Source organism: Channa argus, chromosome 3 (assembly GCF_033026475.1).
Source record: "Channa argus isolate prfri chromosome 3, Channa argus male v1.0, whole genome shotgun sequence".
In the NCBI taxonomy this organism is placed as follows: Eukaryota; Metazoa; Chordata; class Actinopteri; order Anabantiformes; family Channidae; genus Channa; species Channa argus.
In genome coordinates, this window is record NC_090199.1 from 21,928,546 (window position 1) to 21,951,104 (window position 22,559).

The 22,559-nt window shown below is 41.1% G+C and overlaps 1 protein-coding gene across 2 annotated transcripts in view; it reads left to right on the forward strand.

The window, feature by feature from the left end:
• pkd1a (polycystic kidney disease 1a) overlaps positions 1-22,406 on the forward strand; it is a 53,856-nt gene extending 31,450 nt beyond the window's left edge. The window contains exons 24-56 of one of the 2 annotated variants that reach the window (XM_067497944.1): positions 1,870-2,022; positions 2,541-2,681; positions 4,072-4,393; positions 4,590-4,806; positions 5,672-5,831; positions 5,938-6,090; positions 6,222-6,366; positions 6,878-7,213; positions 7,322-7,410; positions 7,591-7,891; positions 8,169-8,343; positions 8,557-8,821; positions 8,896-9,091; positions 9,564-9,734; positions 9,821-9,964; positions 10,061-10,271; positions 10,374-10,500; positions 10,628-10,738; positions 10,912-10,961; positions 11,072-11,286; positions 12,003-12,081; positions 12,181-12,296; positions 13,618-13,820; positions 14,424-14,618; positions 14,735-14,874; positions 15,185-15,315; positions 15,590-15,698; positions 15,810-15,935; positions 16,681-16,852; positions 16,940-17,230; positions 17,703-17,837; positions 18,281-18,607; positions 19,077-22,406. In XM_067497944.1, coding sequence (XP_067354045.1) covers positions 1,870-2,022; positions 2,541-2,681; positions 4,072-4,393; positions 4,590-4,806; positions 5,672-5,831; positions 5,938-6,090; positions 6,222-6,366; positions 6,878-7,213; positions 7,322-7,410; positions 7,591-7,891; positions 8,169-8,343; positions 8,557-8,821; positions 8,896-9,091; positions 9,564-9,734; positions 9,821-9,964; positions 10,061-10,271; positions 10,374-10,500; positions 10,628-10,738; positions 10,912-10,961; positions 11,072-11,286; positions 12,003-12,081; positions 12,181-12,296; positions 13,618-13,820; positions 14,424-14,618; positions 14,735-14,874; positions 15,185-15,315; positions 15,590-15,698; positions 15,810-15,935; positions 16,681-16,852; positions 16,940-17,230; positions 17,703-17,837; positions 18,281-18,607; positions 19,077-20,108 — 6,738 coding nt within the window. In that variant the 3' untranslated portion in view covers positions 20,109-22,406. The remainder of the gene's footprint in view (positions 1-1,869; positions 2,023-2,540; positions 2,682-4,071; positions 4,394-4,589; positions 4,807-5,671; positions 5,832-5,937; positions 6,091-6,221; positions 6,367-6,877; positions 7,214-7,321; positions 7,411-7,590; positions 7,892-8,168; positions 8,344-8,556; positions 8,822-8,895; positions 9,092-9,563; positions 9,735-9,820; positions 9,965-10,060; positions 10,272-10,373; positions 10,501-10,627; positions 10,739-10,911; positions 10,962-11,071; positions 11,287-12,002; positions 12,082-12,180; positions 12,297-13,617; positions 13,821-14,423; positions 14,619-14,734; positions 14,875-15,184; positions 15,316-15,589; positions 15,699-15,809; positions 15,936-16,680; positions 16,853-16,939; positions 17,231-17,702; positions 17,838-18,280; positions 18,608-19,076) is intronic. The other variant, XM_067497945.1, reaches the window with a different exon arrangement.
• Positions 22,407-22,559: the final 153 nt, after the last annotated feature.

Consider the following 22,559-nt stretch of genomic DNA (forward strand, 5'->3'; position numbering starts at 1 on the left):
TGATGATTGTGTTCATGCTTCATAAATCATAAAATTGATGTTTATCTGTGAAGATTATCTTTCTTATATTAACTTTTTTATTACGGCCCTTATTTTGCGCTATAATCTAAACACCAATGGAAAAACCGATTCACTTTTTGTTGAGTAACCAGTAAGAGGCTAACTTCCAGGTTGACCTGCAATAAACTGTCATATGTCTTATGTGAGCCCTCTGCCTATGGCATTGGTAGCACTTCTATGACACTGCTATATGCAAGCTTTTGTGAGTAGTGGATATTAATCATTAAGAACATTGGTGCTGTTCTGCTTTTGCTTCTATGGTTGGACACGATTGTCTAGTTTTGTCTGTTGTTTTCAAGGGATTAGACTATAAATAAGAGCGAATTTTCAAGCCAACCTCAGCTCTCAAACTTAATGAAAAATTCATAACACAGAGTTTGGAGGACACATTTCATTCTTTAAGGGAAATTGTGGAAACGTTACATAACATTCATCTAGTCCTGAGTGCTATAACTGCCTTCATCGAGTTTGGCAGCGTTGATGTGAAGAAGAGAAATCTTTCTGTGGTTGTGTAGACAAATTTTAGTCCCATACCATTGTTGTGAGGACACATCTTTAAAGGACTGTTCAAGGGTTAGGTTAAGTTTACAGTGACGTTAGGTTAGTGGGACAGGGAATGCATTAGATCATGTCAGTGAGTGTCCTCACAAATATAGACAGACAAACATTTGTGTTTGCAAATTAATTTAGTGCTTTTCACTTGTGCTGCTTCTTTGGCTAGGTGGGAATGCATTCTGCCTGTGCAGCAAAAGACCACAATATAAGTCCCAATGGGATGGGTGTGTCCAGCACAGTGTGTGTGTGCAGACATTTAAAGGGTTGTGTGACTGTTTAGAGACAAACTCAGCATTCCCCAGCTGCTCCATTGCTCTCCACTGTGATAATGACACACTTGCACATAAACAACAGACACTGTACAAATCTACTGATAACGAGTAATAAGGACACTCAGTTTGACCACAGAGATTGAAACTGTTGTACAAAGGCTGAAAGCTGGAGATAATTAACAGACAAAAACTGTTGAAGTGTCCTACAATGGGTTTTCCTTGTATTTAAATACAGTTGTAGAAGAATATAGATTTGGTTAAAACAATAGGTTTCTCTTATATCTCTTAGACTTGAACAGTGCAAACAAAATCAAATATTACAACATATGTAAAAACTTTGTGTTGATAAGATATTTTAAGACTGAAATCTACAGTGATATCATTATGGTGAACAAATTGAGGCATTATTAATTTAGATAAAATGTAAGCATCTTTATTTTATTTTTAAAAATATAGACCCAGATTTCATTTCTTAGTTTAAGTAGTTGGGTATTTGGGGCCATTTAACAGGATGTGTCAAGGAAAACACTCTTACACACTGCTTATGGTTCTGTTCTGAACATAATATTTGATAAAACACTTTGTAATAAAACATAACTAATCATTAATATTACGTTAGATTTAACTTCATTTTTCTTGTGCAGTGTACAGAAACAAAGTCAATGAAATGCATTTAGAATCTAACCACAAATGCAAAGAGATGGTGTTATTTACTGATAAGTAAACAGCAGGATCAATCTGTCTGCCTTGACTTATAATATAGATTAAACTAGATTAATATAGATTAAAATAGATTAAACTGGTAGCCCCTTCACATTAATCGGTACCCAAGAAGTAGGTCTCAGTTTCATAAAGGTTGGTGACCCCTGATATAGACTTTTCCTCACACACCAAACCCTTCTCATTTTGTATAAAAACAAAGATTTCATAAAGAAAATATTGCTACAATCATGACCAGTTCTTCCCAATTTGTGCTTTGCAGGGTCCAGAGCACTGCTCCACTCTGAACTTCGGCCTGGGCTCCAGTGGTCCGGTACTGGGAATCTCTGGGTCCGAGCTTGAGGCTGGCGTCGAATACACTTTTAAACTCACCATCAGCAAAGACGGCATGGCTCCAGAGTCCACTACCCAGACTGTAAACACACATGCTTTAAATTACTAATGCAATAATGCAGAAAGGCCTCTCCAATTGTGGATAAATACAGATGGGAGAAGCTGACAAAAAACACTAATAGTTATAATGCTACATAATTTAAATGTTGTTTTTACTGTAAATATCAGTAATAAAAACTACATTAATACATTTGTAATGGTACATACTGCATGTCTCTTCTATATGTAAGGAACAATGTCAGAGTTATACACTAACTGTCATTAGCCTTGCCTATTCCTTCCTTCAAAGCTTTATTATTTTATTATTAACTGATCTGGAGTTTGTGCAGCTTTAACATAGATTACAGCAGGGATTATAGCTATAAACATAGATTGTGCCTATATTCTATTTGATCTGATAACACATATACTTGTATTTCAACAACAGACAGTAGAATGGTAGTATGCCAATTAAAAGAGAGTTAATTTTCAAATTTTCTGCTCAGTCATTCGTCCACTGCTTGAATTGTTCACATTTAACGGGATTTGTGTGTCTGACAGGTGTTTGTCCAGAGTGGCCCCATCCCCATGGTGTATCTGGAATGTGTGTCCTGTAAGGCCCAGTCCATCTATGAGGTCAGCCAGAACTCATACGTCTACCTCAAAGGAACGTGCACCAACTGCCAGGGATACCACCGTGGGGTAAACACACACACAAATAAACACACACAGGGGGACATGAATGGTTCTCAGCAAAATGAAGTCATCACAGAAGTAATAGTGAAGTCAATGTTTCCAGAGCCTTCTTCTCCTCCTCTCCACCTTATTCAGATTTTCCCTGGGATTTGTGATGTAGGCAGAAGTGTGTGGGTGTGAAAATGAGGTCATTGTACAACTGGAGCCAGACAGGACATGTTATGTCCTTTACCAACACAGGGAAAAAATTTGAAAGACAAAACACTCAAATTGCATATACCAGCTGCACTTAACTGTACTTGTGTCCAAATGTTTGTTTGTTTTTTCTTATAATTAGACTGTGCTTTGGTTTCCACATAGCACATTTATTATTCAGTACAATTCACATATGTTTGTCTACTTGTAGCTCTCCTCTGCATACATGTCACGAGAAACACCAGAGCATTCATTCAACAGCTTATAATGCACCATAAAGCATATATAGAAGTCTAATCAAAGTAATTTAGTAAGAATTTATTTATGCAGCATTTTTCAAAACAAAACTTAGTTCTTCACAACAAAAGGTCTCAATGCAAAATGTCAAGCCACTGGCTGCCAATGGAAAGACACCAGCACAGCACCCTAGCGCTTTGGTCATTAGCTGAAGAGTGCAATTTATTACAAAAGGCAATCACAAAAACATTAATCCATTTGTCAAGATTATTTAAAACGTGACGTATGACTCAGCTTAGAAATAATTCTTACTTTGGAAACACATTATTACTCATGTTATTACTTATGTTATCAAATTTAAAACCTAAATTCACACTAAAATCACACTGTCTACAGTTTGGTTCCAGAGTATTTGTTGCATGTACCCACTTTTCCTCCCAGTGTTTCCTGCGTCTCTACTGTCAAAGGCAGAAAAATAATAAATAAAATTACCTACACACATTTCTAAAGCTGAATAACTAATTATTATCTTGCAAGTTTAATCTTGATGGGAAGCACGGTGGTGGAGGGGGTATCGCTACCTCACAGCTAGAAGGTCCCCAGTTGGATTTAATCTTGACTCGAGCCAGTGAAGACACTGGCTTCACACATCTTCGCAACAAGAAAGAAAATATGTGTTTTGCACAATTTTGAACTGTTGCTTAAAGCTGTCTTATCCACTATAATGTGTTATCATCCTCTACCTCTTGTCATTACCTGCATTGTAGCACAAAAAAACCCTAAAAGCTTCATTTTAGGACTTTTATTGCTCAGTTTCTTTACCCTGTGATTTTTTTGGGTGCCTGCTTGTCACTTCTACCTTTAAATATTTGGTGTGTATGTAAAAACAATCAAAAATAAAAAGTTGTGCTTAAATTAAATGGAAGCCTTTACACTGTGTCACAATTGTCTGTGTGTCTGTCAGCGCTGGAGTGCCATGACACTGCAAAATGAGACTATGGTCCTGGATTCCTCATCCACCACTACAGGAAGTGACGGCATGAATCTGGTGCTGCGGCAGGGTGTCCTGCGCCACAACAATTCCTACATTTTTACCTTGCATGTGACTGATGAGAGTCTGGATGGTGAGGGCGCCGCCTCCATCACACTACACCGCAATACACCCCCAGCTGGTGGTGTGTGTCACCTGAGAGGGCGAGGGGAAGCAGGAGTGGGGTATGGGGATGAAGATAGTGAAGGCTGGAAGATACGCACGCTGCTGGACTGGGTACACTTCAACTGCTCGGGTAGGAGAAGGGCGGGTGTAACTCTGCTTTTACATACACACATGAATCACAATGTCATTCTTTGCCTCTGTTTTAATTTTTTACATTGCTTACATCTGTCCAGTCTCAACAACAGATGCCTCTCCCTCATTTACCAAGATCATTGTTGTCTTCTTCTGTCTTTTATCAATTTGTTCTTGTGTTTACACATCTCTAGGTTACAGTGATGTGGGGGTCTCAGAGACGCCCTTGCTGTACAGTCTGCTGGTGACTCGGTGCAAAGAGGACTACTGTGAGGACTTCTGTGTGTACAAAGGCAGCAGCCCAGAGCACTCTGCCTTTCTCCCCCCTGGATTCAGCTCAGCCCAACATAATGTAACTGTGTTCATCACAGTGGAGGACCACCAGGGAGCTGCCACTATTGCACTCAACAAGTAATTAAGTTTCATTTTAGTCTAGTTTGACATCCTTTAGACCAATTCAGTAACTTTTAGAATTTTACAATTTTCTAAATCCCAGTCTGTTGCTGTCTAGCTAGCCCACAACCACACTCTGGGTGGTAGAATATATCTTTTGTAGATGTAGAAAAACCATATAATTTCATCAGATATACAAAATTAAAGTTTACTTTGTAGTGACTTACAATTTAGTGCCTAGTAGTTCGACATTTAGCCTCTTTAGAAGAATTTCTAAATGATTATGGGATCGCGCAACAGTTCATGTCAAAGGAAATCTGTACAATATTATACCTCTCGGCGCTAATCTGACTGATTTTACTGTGCAAGTATATCAGATATTTTAAAGCCTGCATGCTAACATCAAAAGTCAGTGGATCACCACAGTTATTATAATTCATCATGACTTATCTCTGCGTAATTTCATGTCCACCAGCCAGTAGTTTTTTAAAGACATTTCATCCAAAACTACTAATGTTAATTTCATGGTGGTGGTGCTGGAGGAAAAGTCAGGGGATCACCAAACTAATTCGTTTTCCTCCTTTAGAAACCACTGATTTTTTTCTCTACAAAATATGACACAAGTCCAAACAGCAGTTGTTACTGTATGTGTCAGTCTAGATCAGTGCAGTTAACTGACCATCATTGCTGTGCTACTTGCATGGTTAAAAAGCAACCTTGAATTTATTGTATGTTATTGTGGGTAAAAAAAAAAATGTAATCTTCTGATCTTCTCTCTTTCATGTTGAAGCTACATTAATGTCCTTACATTTAAATGCTGACACATCCACATGGAACTTTTAAAGTTAGAATCACAGGTTCCTTTGTTTGTGTTTGTCTCCAGGACAATCAAAGTTGTGCTGCCAGATCTGCCCACTGAGTACAGCAGCCTTCCCCATTGGCTGTCTCAGCTGACAGACAGCAAACTCAGAAAGCTGCTGGAGCAGGGAGACTCACAGAGGGTCCGAGAGTTGTCACTGGCTCTTATTACAGTCCTAAATGAGGTACATGAGGCCTAATCACAGAAGACAGTAGTATTCAACTAGTATTCAGTCATTCAGAAATGTACAATACCTGAAACATATGTGAAAAAGCATCTATTTTTTACAGTATGAGCAAACCAGGAAGTCAGCACGGGTGTCCCGAGATGAGCGTGGGTATCGTGTCCGAGTTCGTAGCAACATCACCAGAGCTCTGACAGCTCTGGACCTGACTACTGTCAGCGACATCCAGCAGACTTCTGCTGCTTTGGCACAGTGCACGGTGAGCAGCATAAGAGGGGGTTGGGCTGGAAATGGAAGAATAGAGGCTGGGAAAAGAAACAACTAAATAATGAAAGGAAAGAGGTCAACGGACAAAAAAAGCCAACAGCTTTCTGTGTGTGTATTTTAAAGGCGGTGAGTCGTGAGTTCATCTGTGAGGAGTGTCAGAACAGCACTCTGAACAAGTTGGAGTCCATGCTAAAGATTTTGCAGAGTGATACTAAGCAAGGCATCGTCACTCCTACAGAGATCGCTGACAACATCCTGAACATCATGGGTGAGAAGGGGAGAGGATGAACATTTTCACCTTTTAAAGACTGTGCTACTCTCACAAACTAAATGAAAAAAAAAACTGCAACAACAGCAGTTTGCAACAGGTCATTTAGATCTTTACATTTATTGTTGTGTGGATGGCAGTGCCGTCTCTGTTCCTTATAAAAGGAGATTATAGGAAATAAATGCTGCCAGTAAATGTAGAAACAATGCATTTATAGTGTTACAGCAAAACATAAGACTGAAGGCAGCGCAGTGAGAAAAAAAATGCATCTATATATCTTATAGAATAAAGGAATTTTTGTGCTGGTTTTATAATACTCTATTCTGTCATTTAACCTTGTTGCATACAAAGCTTTTTGGCTGAGTTACCCTACGTAAAAACAATAAACACATCATCAACACCGCTCTCCTTTCTAGAATTTGGTAGGTTTATTAGAGGGAACAGTCCACAGGACGAAAAAAACTGTGTAGCTAAAACTCTCTTCATGTTGTCTCATACCTTCTCCCCCCAGGCGATCTGATCCATCAGGTCAGCCAGTCAGCCTCCCAGTCTTACCTAGAACCTGCATACATGGATTCCCCCTCACCCTCCTTCACCTCTTCCTCTTCCGCTTCTGTTGAGGACCAAGAAGGCACACTGTCAGAGCCCCCACCCTTGTTTTTGGAGACACACCCTCTACGTGTGGCAGCCAAAGCTTACAGCCTGTCCTCGGTCCTCATGCTGATTCTCATGCATGGCCGCGTGCTCAACGAGGAGCCGCTGGTGCTGAAGGGGGCTGAGATTGCTGCAACAGGAAAATTGGCAGACCCTCAGAGCCTGCTCTGCTATGATGGCAACCGCAGTCCAGGTGGGTATTTCTACTTGTCACTTTTTTATCTAAAGAAAGCTTTAGATTATAAACAGCTTTAATGTTCCTGTGTTCCTCTTTTCCTTTGTCCCGTTCCTTTTGTTCCAGAGTGCCAGCCGTTCTCCATCCCCCAAGCTTTTAAAAACAGTCTAGGCAGAGCTGCTGCAGGAAACAGCATCATGCAACTTCTGTTTCAGGTAATATCATAATCCATTTAAAATGATGCATGCTTTAACTCGATCACTTACTATAGTATAAAATCCTCTTGAACTTTTCTTTAGATCTTTGTCAAATAACACATTGATATAGATTAAATCTTGTTTTCTCCAACATTTGCCATCTCTCATGCTTTTATCTCCCTGTTTTGTTTTTCCCAGGTGGAGTCCAACCCCTTCCCCTTCAATTATGTGGCCAACTACAGTGTCTCTACTGAGGTTGCCTCCATGGAGTTTCGAACAGAAAATGGCACCCAGATCCCAATCACAGGCCTGGACGATAGAGTAGCCATCACTGTTGCCATTAACAATGGCAGTAGTGGGGAAGTAGGTATAGGACGGGTCCCCGTAGCTGGAGCTGTTAACATCAGCCACTGTGACTCCATCATTGTCAGAGTCAGCACGGGAAACACTAACAGACAGGCAGGACTGTTTGTGCAGCTTAACTTCACCTCTCTGCAGGGTGAGCTCTGGCATTCATCACATACTAGTGGTGCACAAATCATTAGGATCAACTAAACAATAATGTATCTAATATACAAAATATGCCCACCGGTTAAGTGTTCAAGTTTTGTTGTAATTGTGCTAGGAAGGTACAATTATAGGTTAAAAATATAACCTATAATTTAACAGCAGGATTGTGTTGGACCCTCTTTTTCAATAATAGTCTCTCCTTCATTATATGTGCGTACTGTAATTTTACAATAAGCGTTCTCATTCTTCTGTCTGTACATGTCCAGATGCCAGAGAGAAGAAAAATGTAGAAGAGTATGCGGAGCCTCACATCACAGCTTACCTTCATTCCCATGAACATCCAAATGAGTTCAACTGCACAGAAAGAAAACATATTACACTCAGTATGACCAAGGGGCAGAATCTGGACCACCGGAAATACACCTTCTTCCTGTCGCCAGAGTAAGATCTCTTGCTCATTTACTGCATTATAATATGATGATAATGAACAGGTTCGTTTAGAATTCAATGGGCAAAGCTTTATAGATTGTCCTTAAAACTATAGATTGTCCTTAAAAATAAAGATGTGTTTATTTTTGGTGTGTGTATTTTGGTGTTTTATTTGCTCTCCTGTATATCTACTGTACGACAAACTCTCTGTCCTGTCCTCCACAGGTCCTACGACACCACATTGGATTACTTTATCAACGTGAGTACGTCGTGCAGCCCTGCCTCTCAGCCAGTCGGGGTTAATCTGGAGGTTGGTGTATTTGCTTCTCTGTGTCAGTACTTCAGTGACAGTGAGAAGCAGTGGCGAACAGATGGCATGGTACCCCTAGCAGAGACCAACGCCAGCAGAGTTGTTTGTCGCACCAGGCACCTCACAGCCTTCGCTGCAAGCTTATTTGTACCAACCAATGCCATTAGCTTTAAATTGCCAGTAAGTATCATACAAACACTCTTAGCACAGATTCACCAGATACACACACTTAAACTATATCCCTGCTCCTGCAGGAACGTTCTGGTGCACCAAGCTTGGTTGTGCTGTTGGTTTGTGTGTTGGGGTTACTCAGCTATGTTGTGGCAGCAGCCATTTTGCACAAGCTGGACCAGCTGGATCTACGCCGGGCTGCTGTGGTTCCACTCTGTGGCCAAGACGGACTCTTTAAGTATGAGATTCAGGTCAAGACTGGCTGGAGTCATGGGGCAGGTGAGTTAGGGTCACTACTAGACTCTCCTGATGTTAAATAGTGTATTTGTTGTATTGTATTGTATGTTTCCGTGTATTTACAGCACAATGTAATCTAAAGTATAATATTACTTCATTCGCCTGGTTACAGGACAACTTTGATTAAAAGCAGCAGTGCTTGTAGCATAGTTTCGCTGAAAAACCTCAAAATTTAACATCATAGTAGATGTTTTAAAATTCTACAATGTGCTGCCACATTTGTATTAAACAGACAAAATGAATACAAATTAAGTGTATGTATAACCACTTCAAAATGTGCCTTCTGATTCATCATCAGTTGATCTGTGGGTTATTTTACCATTATTAATTTAAGACACTAGAAAGCAGCAAATACTCACAGTAACACTATCAAATGTTATGTTATTTCAAAAAATATAATATAAAACACACACAAGGAGTCAGTTATATATAAAGCCTGATTTTGTTCTTTTAGGCACCACAGCCCATGTTGGAATCAGTTTGTATGGGCGCGAGAGTCGAAGTGGACACCGCCATCTTGATAGCAGAGAAGCCTTCACACGCAATGCTCTTGATATCTTCCACATTGCCACAGACACCAGCCTCGGGAACATCTGGAAAATAAGAATCTGGCATGACAACAAAGGTTTGCATGCAAAAGGCCTGTTATGACAAAGAGTTTAACTGGCTCATGTTAGACTCAACCATCTTCTCTTGACCCCCCCCCCCCAGGTCTGTCTCCAGCATGGATGCTACAGTATGTATTGGTGAGAGATCTGCAGACTGGAAGCAGCTACTACTTCCTGGTTGAGGAGTGGCTGTCAGTTGACAATGAGAAAACTGATGGCCAGGTAGAGATTGAGGTGGAGGCTTCAGGTGAGAAACTCCATTGAAGTCCTATATAAAGAACATCCACCGATGGCTGACGCCACTTTTTTTTTTAACTCCACTGTTTCTTCCTGTGTCCTTTAGAGGAAGCTGTGCTTCGTCAGCTGCCTCGCCTCCTGCGATGTGAGCTGCAGAGGGCGCTGTGTGAGAGTCACCTGTGGCTATCACTGTGGGAGAGACCCCGTCGCAGCCCCTTCACCCGCCTTCAAAGAGCTACCTGCTGCACTTTGTTACTGCAGCTCTTCATACTTGCCAACACACTGTGGTACAGCATTGTGGTGGACAAGAGATTCAGGTACAGGAAGGTTTTTATTTTATTTTTTTCTGTCTATGTAAATTTCCACATTAGAACTTCTGGTAATTTGTTTCTTCTTTTAAATGCCTTCCTGTGCTGCAGCCTTCGGGCCGTGTCAAGGATTTCTTCATTAAATGGAGAGACAGTGGCAGCAGGTGTGGTGACCTGTCTCATCGTCTACCCTCTCTACTTGCTTGTTTTCACCCTCTTCAGAATGAGCCGCAGCAAGGTAACACAAACCTTGCTTTAACAATAACACAATCAAGTTTTCACTGCTTCCCTTAAGACAATATTGAAGATAAATGTTTTGTTTGTGTGTGTGTGTGTGTGTGTGTGCGCGTGTGTGTGAACATTAGTGTGTGTCTGTGGAGCAGGTGCCACCACAAGTGGACCAAGAGTCAGTGGAAATCGATGATATCCTGGACAATTCTATAGCTGGAAGTTCATTCCTGTTTTTTAATGGCGAGGTAAAGTCTAATTCGGGCCTGATGGGTTTTTTTTTCCAGACGCTTTAGTGTATTTTTTGTGATTGCTTAAGAAAACAACAAAACACTGTAGTCAGCCAAGAAAATGTGTAATGCTCTTCCCTCATGAGATCACATCACATAGTGAATAACCATCTCTCTTTTGTCTTTCTCAGTCCAACTCAGAGGAATCCAATGTGGATTTTCCAACTCCATCAACCAAAAGGTGAGATACTACACCACTCTGTCACATGCAATGACTTCTCTCCTTAAAAGCCGTTAACTAAATACAGTAATAACTCTAAAAAGTCAACCATCTCTGAATGTGTACTTCAGTGTGGAGAGTTGGGCCTTGGCAGAAGAGGAGACCGAGGACAGGGATTGGCCGGAGCTTTTGAGTGATGTGTCTGTGGTGGGAGGGGATGGGCATGGGGCAGGTATTCCCAGGCTGAAGAGGGGTCAGGGGAGCAGGCACCTGGGTGTTGAAATCCCGTTTAACCCTGATGATGAGGAAGGATCTGACCAACGCAACAAATATTTCACCTCTTCAGGTAATCGAATGCAATACAGCTGCACAGATCAGGGACCACATTCACAAAGCTTCCTAAGTCCAAAGAGTTTCTCATAGTGACACATTGTAAGAATTATTTTTATTATTGAAGACTAGATCCTAGACAAAATAAGTTATTTTCAAAGCCTCTTAAACCTACAGATGAAAACTGCTAAGAGGAGGAATAGCAGGACTTTTACCAGGGTTGAAATTTTTCTTAAGCAAAGGGGAAAAATGGCATAAAGATAGAGGTAGACCAAATATTCCCAAAGCTGATTTCATGCTCAATGAAAATGAGTTCAGAAAACTCTACACAGTAGACTGTGCAGCCATGTTTGTGGTAGATTTTTTTGAAAACAACCCCAAGGCCCAAATTTACCAAGAGTCTCAGAATCTAAGAAATTGTGCTAAAATTTAACAGTTAAAAGTTAACTTCTAAAAACACTTCTACCTCAGTGCACAACATAAAAGTTATTTATAAAGCCTCTTAGTGTGACTTTCTGCAAGGAGTAGGAACAATAAACTCATTTTGGTGGAGTGATTGCCTAAGTTAAGAATCTTGGAAATGGCTCCTACTCTTACAAGTAGGACCATGCGTAAATGTGTCATTCTGAGAATTTTTTGCCAGTTAGGATTAAATATGGGCCAATGTTTAGCTTTTCTGTCAAATGGGAAAAATGAAGTCTAAACTGACGTTGAGCTGCTTTTCAATCACAGATGAGGATCTGATCAAACACATCCTGACAGATGGACAGAACTTCTTTCCTCAGGCAGATGAAAGTGAGATGGCTGACCTGTAAGTTTGATTTCATGTAACAAAATGAAAGAAGAAGCAGCATTGCTTAGAACATTTGTGCACTGAGTTTAATTGTATTTCTATTTTTTTGTGTGTCAGATCAAGTATTTTTGGAGACAAGACTGAAGTGATTCTCCTCACGAAGCTCAATGAGCCTCCTCCTCTAGAATCTGTCAGAAGGGATCCACCAAAAACTGCTTTTACCTCCAATACAGGTGTGTGTGTGTGTGTCTGTGTGTGTCTGTGTGTGTGTAGAAGATAAGTATCACATTTCCCTGAGCCCAAATTAACTCTCAGGGTAGGAAATCACTTTAACAGGCCAAAAATTTTCAGAATGATGCAGTTTTGGTTCAAGAGCAGTTTATCAACATTGTTAACCATGGAAGTTACTCCCATCCCCACAAAAATGCAGTAGACCTCTGGAGGTGTCCTTACTGGTTAGGAGTAGCCAGGAGATGGTGTTCAGACAGCAAGAAGTGAGCGGATTCTGTGGGAATCAAATAAAACGCACAGATTTATTAATTTCTCCACCATGTATTAGCCTTTTGCATCTTCAAAAACAATCTGCACTTACAAATACAATGTTTAATATAATCCTAGCCGCAGGCCCCAACAAGGACGCTTAAATGAAAACGATATCACAGCATTAACACTAATGGGGTTGTGGAGGCAAATGAGTCCTTTAGGGGGACAAATGTTCCAGAACATACACCTCAGGGAACATAAGGGAGAGTGAATAAAACCCTGTATTTTGTTAGAATGCCCAGTATGTGATACGAGGAAAATAGAGTGGATTTGACTGTGGGTTTACATTGTCAAGTCAGCCAATGCATTTAAAGTGACCTATTTACCTATTTTTCATTGAAAAGTGGGTGCATTTCAATATCCCACAATCACTATTACGGCTCCGAATGGTGTGAAATAGTTGTGAAATCTCAGGCTCTGAAGTAGGGTTATCTTTAGTCCCACATTCACTTTCAATTCCTCGGGGTAAATCTGAGATGCCCACAACTGTCTTTGGGCCACAGTCCGTAACTGTCGCTGTAAAGAAACAATGCATTTATAAGGTTCACCTATATAAGATGCTCTCCGCATCATCCAGGGTAAGGTCCATATGAAAACACCTATTTTCTCTGGGTATGAATAAAATCAATTGCTTTTTATAGTGACTTACATCCAAATTCTCTCTATATCAGTTTGATAATAGATCCTGGTTAGAACAGAGATCTGTTTCCCTTTTATTCCATATAATGTTTATTTTATAAATTAATACAAAAGATATCGCAATTGGACTCCAGAGAATATCTAAAAGTTATCTGCCTCACAGATGAATTATCTGTAAACTGCTCTTCCTTTACCATGTGGGCTTTACTCATGGTTTTATCAATGACATGGGAAGACAGTGACATGGGTGTTCCAAGATAATTTACTCCTTTTGTGTAAGAATTTATTGAACTGTGTGAAGTTATTTAAAATTTTTAAGTACTTAAATTTTTCTATTCCCTCGCCACCTGTCTTGTGGTCTCTTCTCTCTAGTTGTGACAGATGTGTGCCGCCCCAGGCGATTCCCTCCCTGGTGTGGACGTGCTGCCCTGTGGGGCAGCTGGGGAGCTATTGCTCTGGCAAACGCAGTTTCAATTTGGGCGGGCCACGGGTTCAATCCCAGGGTGGCCATGATGTGGCTCATCTCCTGTTTTGCCAGCTTCCTGTGCTCCTGCCTGCTGTTGGAGCCACTTAAGGTGGACACACAATCACACACATGTATCCTTAGTGACTGTAGACATACATACTTATTTATGTCCCTTTTTTTTTTACTTTAAGCTACACTAATAAATATTTTAACATTAACAATTAATTGAATTACTTTGTGGAATTAAAATGTATTGCTTCTAGAGATGAACCCCAGAGAATTATTATGATTCTCAGCTTTCTGGAGCTCTTCAGAATCTTTGACCTTTTTGTTTGGTTTTAGTAATGGTTGAAGGTCAAAAATATGATTACAAATCACATTAAGTATGTAATAGTAAATGTAATAGTACAGCTTGTTGTGCTACTTTCAAGTAGCCAAAGACAACAGACACAGCTTTTAAGCATTAAAATAAATAATACAATTTGCAAACACAATGATTTGAGGGTGAAAACTGGGATATTTTTCCTGAACATCCAGATACTCCATACACACCCAACATTTGTATGTAAGATGACATTTTCCAGTTTGAGCTCCTATTTCAGCTGATCATCACAAAATCTACTTTGGCTTGAGTAAATTCAACGACCTCTTGAACTCGGTACCTGAATTTAACCCTAACAGCTCTGTGTCTCCCTCGCCCTCGGTCCCACAGGTGTTGTGTGAGGCCCTTTACTACACAGTGTTTGTGAGTCGCCTGCGTCCAGAAGACCAGGATGTATTGGTGGAGTTCCCGCGTGTGGAGAGAGTGGTCCAACGGGTTCCCAGGGTGAGACCACCACAGGGATTTGCTCTGTCCCAGGCCCGACACCAGGCCCGCAAAGTCAACATGCTGCACACCATGTTGAAGGTGAATCAGAAGGAGCTACGGTGCTTTTATTGTATTAAAGAGATTATTTACCGTGTTGTAGACATTTATTGCTATGTGTCTTGTTTGACGACAGAATTGTTGGTTCTTGTTTTCAGAACTTCCTGGTTTACATGTTTTTCCTATTGGTGGTCTTACTTCTCAACTACTCTGACTCAGCCAAAGACACACACAGTCTCAGACTACGCACTCAGCTGCAGCAGGCCTTACACATACCCACCTATCACAGCGTCAACAGGTATACACACACACACACACAACGATTAATATCATATGGAGATACTGAGCTGGTTTGCTAATGTAATGTTTTTTTTTCTGTTGCGGACTTCAAACTATTTAAGGGTGACTTTGTACTTCTAGGCATTTCAGAATATCAGATACTGTATGTTTTAAGAAAAACACTTGACACTGAGGGAGGTCATAAGAAATATTTTTTTAACCTTTTAAACATCACAGCCCATCAGCAGGTCCCAGTTTCTTTCTACGTTCACAGTGTCTTTCAGTCGTCTTGCATCCAGGACAAAAGTGCCCCATGATTTTTCTTTTAGGAGAGATGACGTTCTGATATGGTTGAATGACTCCCTGTTGCCACGGCTACTGGATGACTCCACCCTCTTGAGAGACACAGGAAGTGTGTTGCTCGGCAGGCTTAGACTGCGGCAAGTCCGTGACACACAGGGTGAGATTGAAATATGGTCTTTACCTTTGTTGGGAACTGGTTTGGAGCTAAATATTAAATAATATGATGCTTAGTTGGTCTGACAGAAACTTTGTTATTATGTACTTTCTGTACATAATAAGAAAATCAACGTTTGTGTCAACGTTTGCACTACTACTACAGCATAGATGTTACTCTTAGCATTAAATGAACACTTAATTTCTGAACTAATTCTATAGGAGAAATTATTCAATTTGTGCAACTTAGTCCCAATTTGATTTTACTCTTTACCCAGTTTTAGGTGGTACCAGGCCAGGAGGTCGCACTTGGCGAAAGGGTTGGGTTACATCTCCAACTGTAAGCATGGAGAATTTTACTGGTTTTGGTGGTAGTGAAGTAAACAGGTAAGACAAAGGGTGTAAAGTTAGGTTATAACAGCTAGACTTTTGTGTTACATGAATAATCTGTTTAATATCTGGTTTTTATCTAATGCATCCTCCCACTCATCTTTCTAGGGTTTGGCGTTTGGGTCAGATAAGGACATTTGACAATGGAGATTTGATCCATCAGTTGAACAGAAGCTTGGAGGAGGCCTCCTCCTCCTTACAGCAGCTGCAGCAGCTGCACTGGTTTGACTACAGGTAGACATACTGTAGAAACATGAAAGAACTAAAATATTAGAGAAACCTTTTAAATCAAAGAAACTAGCTTAACTTTATCCTAATCCACTACTAGATATTTTAAAACACATCACTGCACTGAAATCAATGAAAACATGATTTAAAATAGGCTCACTCATGTAATTGACCAGGGTGTTCAGAAGTCCAGATGTGAAGGAGTAGAAATCAGTTCGATGTTCATGTGCACATAATTTCACAATGGCCTATAATAAAACAGAACCATGAGCACCAAAGGCTTTATAAATCTAGAGAGGAGTTTTATTGTCCCTGCAGTGCAATTTACCCTACAGCCTGCAGTCATTAAAAAGTTGTTCATAAAAAGTTATGGCACATCAAACATAAAATAAAACACAAAACTATCCAGTGTGCACTAAGAATGTGGGCGTGCTTTCAACAATTGTTCTGACAATAGTAACTGGCATAAACAAGCCTTTAATCCTGTTAATACCACATTTGGTGTTGGGTCACAGATGTTCAGATTGGACTGACTGAACGTCAGTAAAAAATGGATGGTGACGGTCTGTTTGAGCACACTGAACTTTGTCTTTTGCACAAAACTTAACTCACATGAAACGCTTTGTGATGGAAACACCCAGGTTAAGAAACATAAACAAAATATTGAAGTTGGTTCCAAAACAGGACTTGACTTCTGATTCTATCATGGTTCAATTAAGTGTGTGTTTCATCTTTGTGTGTGTGTTTATAGGACTCGTGCTGTGTCTGTGGAGTTCTCGCTCTACAACATCAACACAAACCTCCTGGCTGTCTTTTCCTTCTTGTTTGAGTTCCCTGTGTCTGACCACTCCCAGTCCAGTCTTGACCTTCTTGTGATCACTCTGTGGCCAATCACAGGCCTGGACTTGCAGCTTCTTCTCACGGTAACCCTTGGGAGTCTCTCTGGTACACACAAATTATTGTTTTGATCAGACATGTGTTAAGAAACGTTGTGATTTCTTGTTTCCAAGATCATTCTCCTCGCCCTGGTGATGTATTTCCTGGTGCGAGGGATCTTGGGCTTCCTCAGAGAGGGCCACGGGTACCTGCTATCAGCCTGGAGACTAATGGGTATCTGTAAACTGACTCTGGCAATGGCTGTGTGCGGGCTCCACCTAAGCCGCTGCACAATGGCCAAGCAGCAGTGGACGTCGTACATGAAGCATCCACGAGATGCATTCACAGACTTCTACCCATTGGCGAGGCAGACTCAAATGTACACAGTCATGTCTGCATTACTCTTGTTCATACTAGTCCTCAAGGTAAGAAAGCCGAGGCCATCACTGATAAATTTACCACTTACACAAATCTAGCAAAGCCCAAACCTCATTAGCTGTATTTAGTAGTGTGAATGGTCAAATTATTACCCAATCTGCCCATTTTCAATACAATTATATAATAATATTTTATATATAAGAATATAAGAATATAATATAAGTACAGTTTTTTATTTGGGGTCAGTGTGTGCATTTCTTTTTCATTCTTTTTATAAACAAATGTCGTGGAAAGACAAAGCCAACGGTGAATTGATCCAAACAAGTTTCATCTGTGTATCTTGATTTATCGCATCCCTTCTATTCCATTATTGTCCAAAAACCATTGCCTTTGTGAAACCATAGATTTGTCTCTATATGTCCTTGAGTAAGACACTGAAAATAAATGTATTCTTCTGAATAAATGTATTGTAACCAGTATTTTGTGATCACAGAAGTTCAGAAGCATATTTTTGTGCAGGCATCCCACCAGTTGCGGTTTCTCAGAGAGTGGGCCGTGTTTGGCAGAGCTCTGCGCCGCTCAGTCTGGGAGCTGCTCGGAGTCGCCCTGGCATTAGTACTTCTGGTGCTGGCTTACTCACACACAGGACACCTGGTGAGACCTTTTCTGTTATCTGTTGCATCTGAAGAACACACACACACATGCAGATCAAAGATAATGTAAACTTGTACAATAATATTCAATGTACACAATGTGGGAGGACAGAGTTTTACAACCCTAATGATTTGTCTTCCCATGTTTGTTCACCTGTCCTGCCTACAGTCTGTTTTATTTACAGCAGACTGAAATTCCACTAAACTTAATACAGACAGCATTTTTATAGGTATTATAACAGCAGCCTCACTTTTCTGCCTCTCTCCACTAACTGCAAGTGAACTTTAGCTTCAGTGATGAGAATACCTGTGGTCTGTCTATAAACGATGACACATTTTTATTTAGCAGCCTAGAAGTTTTTTTTTGTTTGTTTTTTTTTAATTTGTTAAGATTAATTTTTTTGTCCTACTTAGTAATCAGTAAAGTTTTTCCCCTCTCCCCAGCTCTTCCACTCTGTATTGGACGGCTATGGCAGTGTAAGCTCGGCTTGTCTGTCTTTGTTGGGTGCTGATGGCCGAGGCCTGTTATCCTGGCGTCCCAGCTGGACCGTTACTGGTCCATGTGGCACTGTCTCCTCACTGACGTTCCACACGAGCTTCGCTGTTTTTCGGCTGGTGTTGCTATGGTTGGTTGCTTCAGTCTTACTGAGGAACTATCGCCGTGCACGAGCAGAGCTGTACCGTCCGGCTGTGGATCTCCAGGACTACGAGATGGTTGAGTTATTCCTCAGGCGACTCAAAATGTGGATGGGACTCAGCAGGGCTAAGGAGGTACATCTCCTGTTTACTTTACAGCTTGAAGATAAACACAATAGTTCTACCCAATCTTAAAGACATTGGTATTTGTAGAGGCTCAAACAAGATTTATATGATTGTGCCCATTAGTGGCTGTTCTTGTTGCGGGTTGCTGGTGGCTGGAGCCTGTCCCAGCTGCCATAGGGCGAGCGGCGGGTCCACCCTTGACAGGTCGCCAGCCAGTCTGTCTCAGGGCCAACACAGAGAGACATACACAGACAGACAGCCATTCACTTAGACTATCATTCAAACAGTCAGCACAGTGATGAAGTGGTCAGCACTGCTGCTTTACAGCTAGAAGGTCCCCGGTTCAAATCCACCTGCCAGCTATGGTCTATGGAGTTTGCATGTTCTTCTCCTCCTTGCATGGGTTTCCTCCTGCACTGGATAGAAAGATACAAATGCATCCTTACACTTTTTCTTTTGTTTGTCCTCCTCTTCTTAGTTTCGTCACAAGGTGCGTTTCGAGGGCATGGAGTTGCCACCGTCCCGCTCATCTTCCACCAGTGATTGTAAGTCCCTGTGCTTGCCCCCACTGGATGGGCCTGACTCCCCACCCACCCCAGACAGTGTTGATGCAGGATCTGAGATCTCATGGCGCCCAGCTTCCTCCAGCCCCTGCAGCCTGACAGAAGCCCCTGGGATCAGCCTGGGGCTTGGATTGGGCCTAGGTTTGGGGCTCAGCCCTGGGGTGGTGGTTGGAGGTACCAGCTGGAGGGATAGAGCAGAGACTGAAGCCTCCCTGAAGAGGGTTCTCCCCACCCTGGACGCCCTGCTACAACAGCTTGACCGCGTCACCATGGCAACAGAGGATTTGTACCACATTGAATGTAGACTGGAACAAGTCCAGAGAAAATGGAGGCGCAGAGGGACAGAGAGAGGAGGCGGTGGTCAGGGAAGTAGGAGTGAGGAAGGAGAGAGGGAGAAAAGGAAAGACAAGGATTCTGCTGGATGGAGAGAACAAAAGACTGGCAAAGAAAAACATAAGGGGAGCAAGAAGGGGAAAAGGATGATGAAAAGTGACTTTCCAAAGGACTGTGGAAACATTGCCACAAGAAAGACTCCTGCCACACCGGTTCCCTTTTTGAAGCCCAGACTGCCGTCTCCACATAGCCCCACACCTCGGTCATCAGCTAGTCCTTCAATCAGTGCACCTCTGCCCACACCAGTCACTGATAAATGTGCCACTGAGTTTTCCTCGCTTCCTGCTTCATCAAGAAACACTCCCCTAACCCATGTTCCACCACCGAAAACACCCAGTGCGCCTACTCCTTCTTTGTCTTCTGCTCCAACACTCATGGCCCGGGACTGGGACCCTCACACAGAGAGAGAGACCCTCCCTTCCTCCAGCCTGTTTAACCACCCTGCTCACACTACCACCATTCCCACACGCAAGCGAAAACGCAAACCTCCACCCCTCAAAAACAAGGTGCATCCCAATTTAGACAGGCATGGCCCTGGACACCCTAAATCCTAAGGACTCTTGGAACGGAAGTGAAAGATTCAAATGACAATTGTAAACATGAATTTTGGGTGAGGATGAGAGGAGGACAGGGACAGCAGGTTTTGTCCCCAGCTATCCCTCTCTAAACCCAGAGAAAGGAAAACTTATACAACAATATACAGCAAGAAAACCAGAAGTTGTTTAGGGAAAGGAAAGATGAACAGAGAACAATAAAAGAAAACTTTGCATGTTTTTAAGAGGTGATACATTTCTGTCCAAACAAAAGAAAATGGTGCAGGTCACCAGATGCTAACAGCCAAGTGAAGACCAACATTGAAACCAAGATATAATCCTGTTCTTCATTTCCCCTGACTGAACTTGATCCCGTGAGACCCTGGAGGTCACGTGGGGTTGCTGACAGGAGCACATGAGCGTGCCCACCAGAGGATATACCAAACTGAAAGCAGACAATGCAGTCCGTCTAGTTTTTTTTGCAATTCAGAAAAAATGTGTTAGTTTCTCTGTTACATTGTCTGTCTACATATTTTAATATTTTTGTCTTCATGGGTACTTTGAGGCCTGTCTGATAACAGTCATATTTTATGGTTTTGAAGCCAAATTTGCATGCAGGCACGCACACAGATGGATACGCACATGCAGGTACACACATAAAAATAACACTGTAGGCACAGATGGTCTGATAGTCATGTGTCAAACACTTCAGTTCATGAAACAAGAGGAAACACACACATACATAGACAAAAGGTTGTTGCGATCCCAGCAGCCAGTTCTTCAGGGTGCAGATATAACTGTCCTCTCAATACTAGACAAGTATAGGGAGATGAAAAAGGAAAGCCACATGTAGTAAAGCCAGTGTTAAGAAGAAGCGTAAAATGATTGTCAATGAAGTTTGGTTGTAGATTAAAAAAAGGTTTGTCTTTACCTTTAAAAGTACTGAACACTTACACAAGTTCTCCCATCATGAAGCTATGTATAATGACGCCCAGTCAGATTACTTTCTCTATGTTTTTTTTTTTAAATTGCATTGTTGTGATGGTTGTGATTTAAATGCACTTTTGTTTTTATGTAGATTGTAGATGAGGAGTGGAGTAAGAAAATAAGCTTGGTGTCCAAACCAATTGAGAAAGCTTCAGTCATACTTTATTATAACTATAAACGTTGCCAAAGCTTCCACGCTATACATCCTGTTTTACCATGTAGAGTAACTCATTCATGCATTTGTTTATTTGATTTGTACTTAGCACTTTATTTTCTAATGGAGCTGATATCAAACACCATATTTAACTCTCATGCGTCAAGTTTTGATTTTGTATCAACATTTTAGAAACATCTTAGTCTTATCAAGATATTGAAGCAATAGTTTGCAGTTGTGTCTTGTACTTTTGTCTGTCTTTGTGGTGTTGTCTTATTTTGATCCACATATGAACTTCCTGTATCTAGCGGGCAGATCTCAGGGAACCCACTCTTTCGACCAAACAGGGAACGAAGGCCAGGAAAATTAAAACTGGGAGCAAAATGGGTGTTTTAAGTAATATAAGTAAAGTGTATAGTTAAATTTGGCCTTGACATTGACATTGATAGTTTATGTCTAGTCAAGGCCATGAAGTGGAAGGTTTTGTTTCAGTCCTGTTTTGTAATGATACCAAAGCAGACTGATTCAGAGGTACTGTTAGGTATACCAAATTGTGGCTGAGGCAAAATGTCTTTCACTCAGATCTCACTATTACACAACCTTAATTATTTGATCTTAGAACTATATCTCATTTATGTCCTGGCCATTACATTGCATAGAATCTTACAACTTGAGGCGCTCACAAAAAGGAATGAAAGACCATTTTCTGCATGTACATTTCTGTATATATTGGTGATTTGTGGTGTTTATATTTTTTTTCCCTTTTTCAGTTAGGTTCATGTGCTGCAGTGGTGTATTAATAGGTCAAGCACTGGTGTTACAAACCCCAACGTTTCACATTTTCCAGTCTAACTGAATCACTACAGCCAAGTCCAACAATACAAATATTTGTTCACATTTTTACCATCTAGGAACCACAGCAGTAACCGGTCAACACCTCCACTGGTCTTCATATCCCTGCTCTTTTTTTACAATAGTGTCAAAGCCCAGCTTTGCATCTTCCAGCTGCCTTTGTGTTGTACAATGCATTGTTTTTAAAACAGTATTACAGACTTGTCCAAAATATTTTTCTGTGCTTTTCCTTGTATCTCAAATCTGTATTTGGCAGTTGTAGCACTTCTCATGCTTTTGCACTTGACAAAGTCAAATAAAGAGTTTGACAGCTGAACTGTTAATAATGAAGTGGTTTTGGAGTAATGTCAACTTCACCACTTACTTTCTTACCTGTGCTAAAGGTTTACTGTCTGGATTTAGTGTTGCCACTTTCTGTTACTCAAACCAGCAATAACCATTTGTCAGGACAGGTCAGGGCATCCGAAAAACGTTGTGAA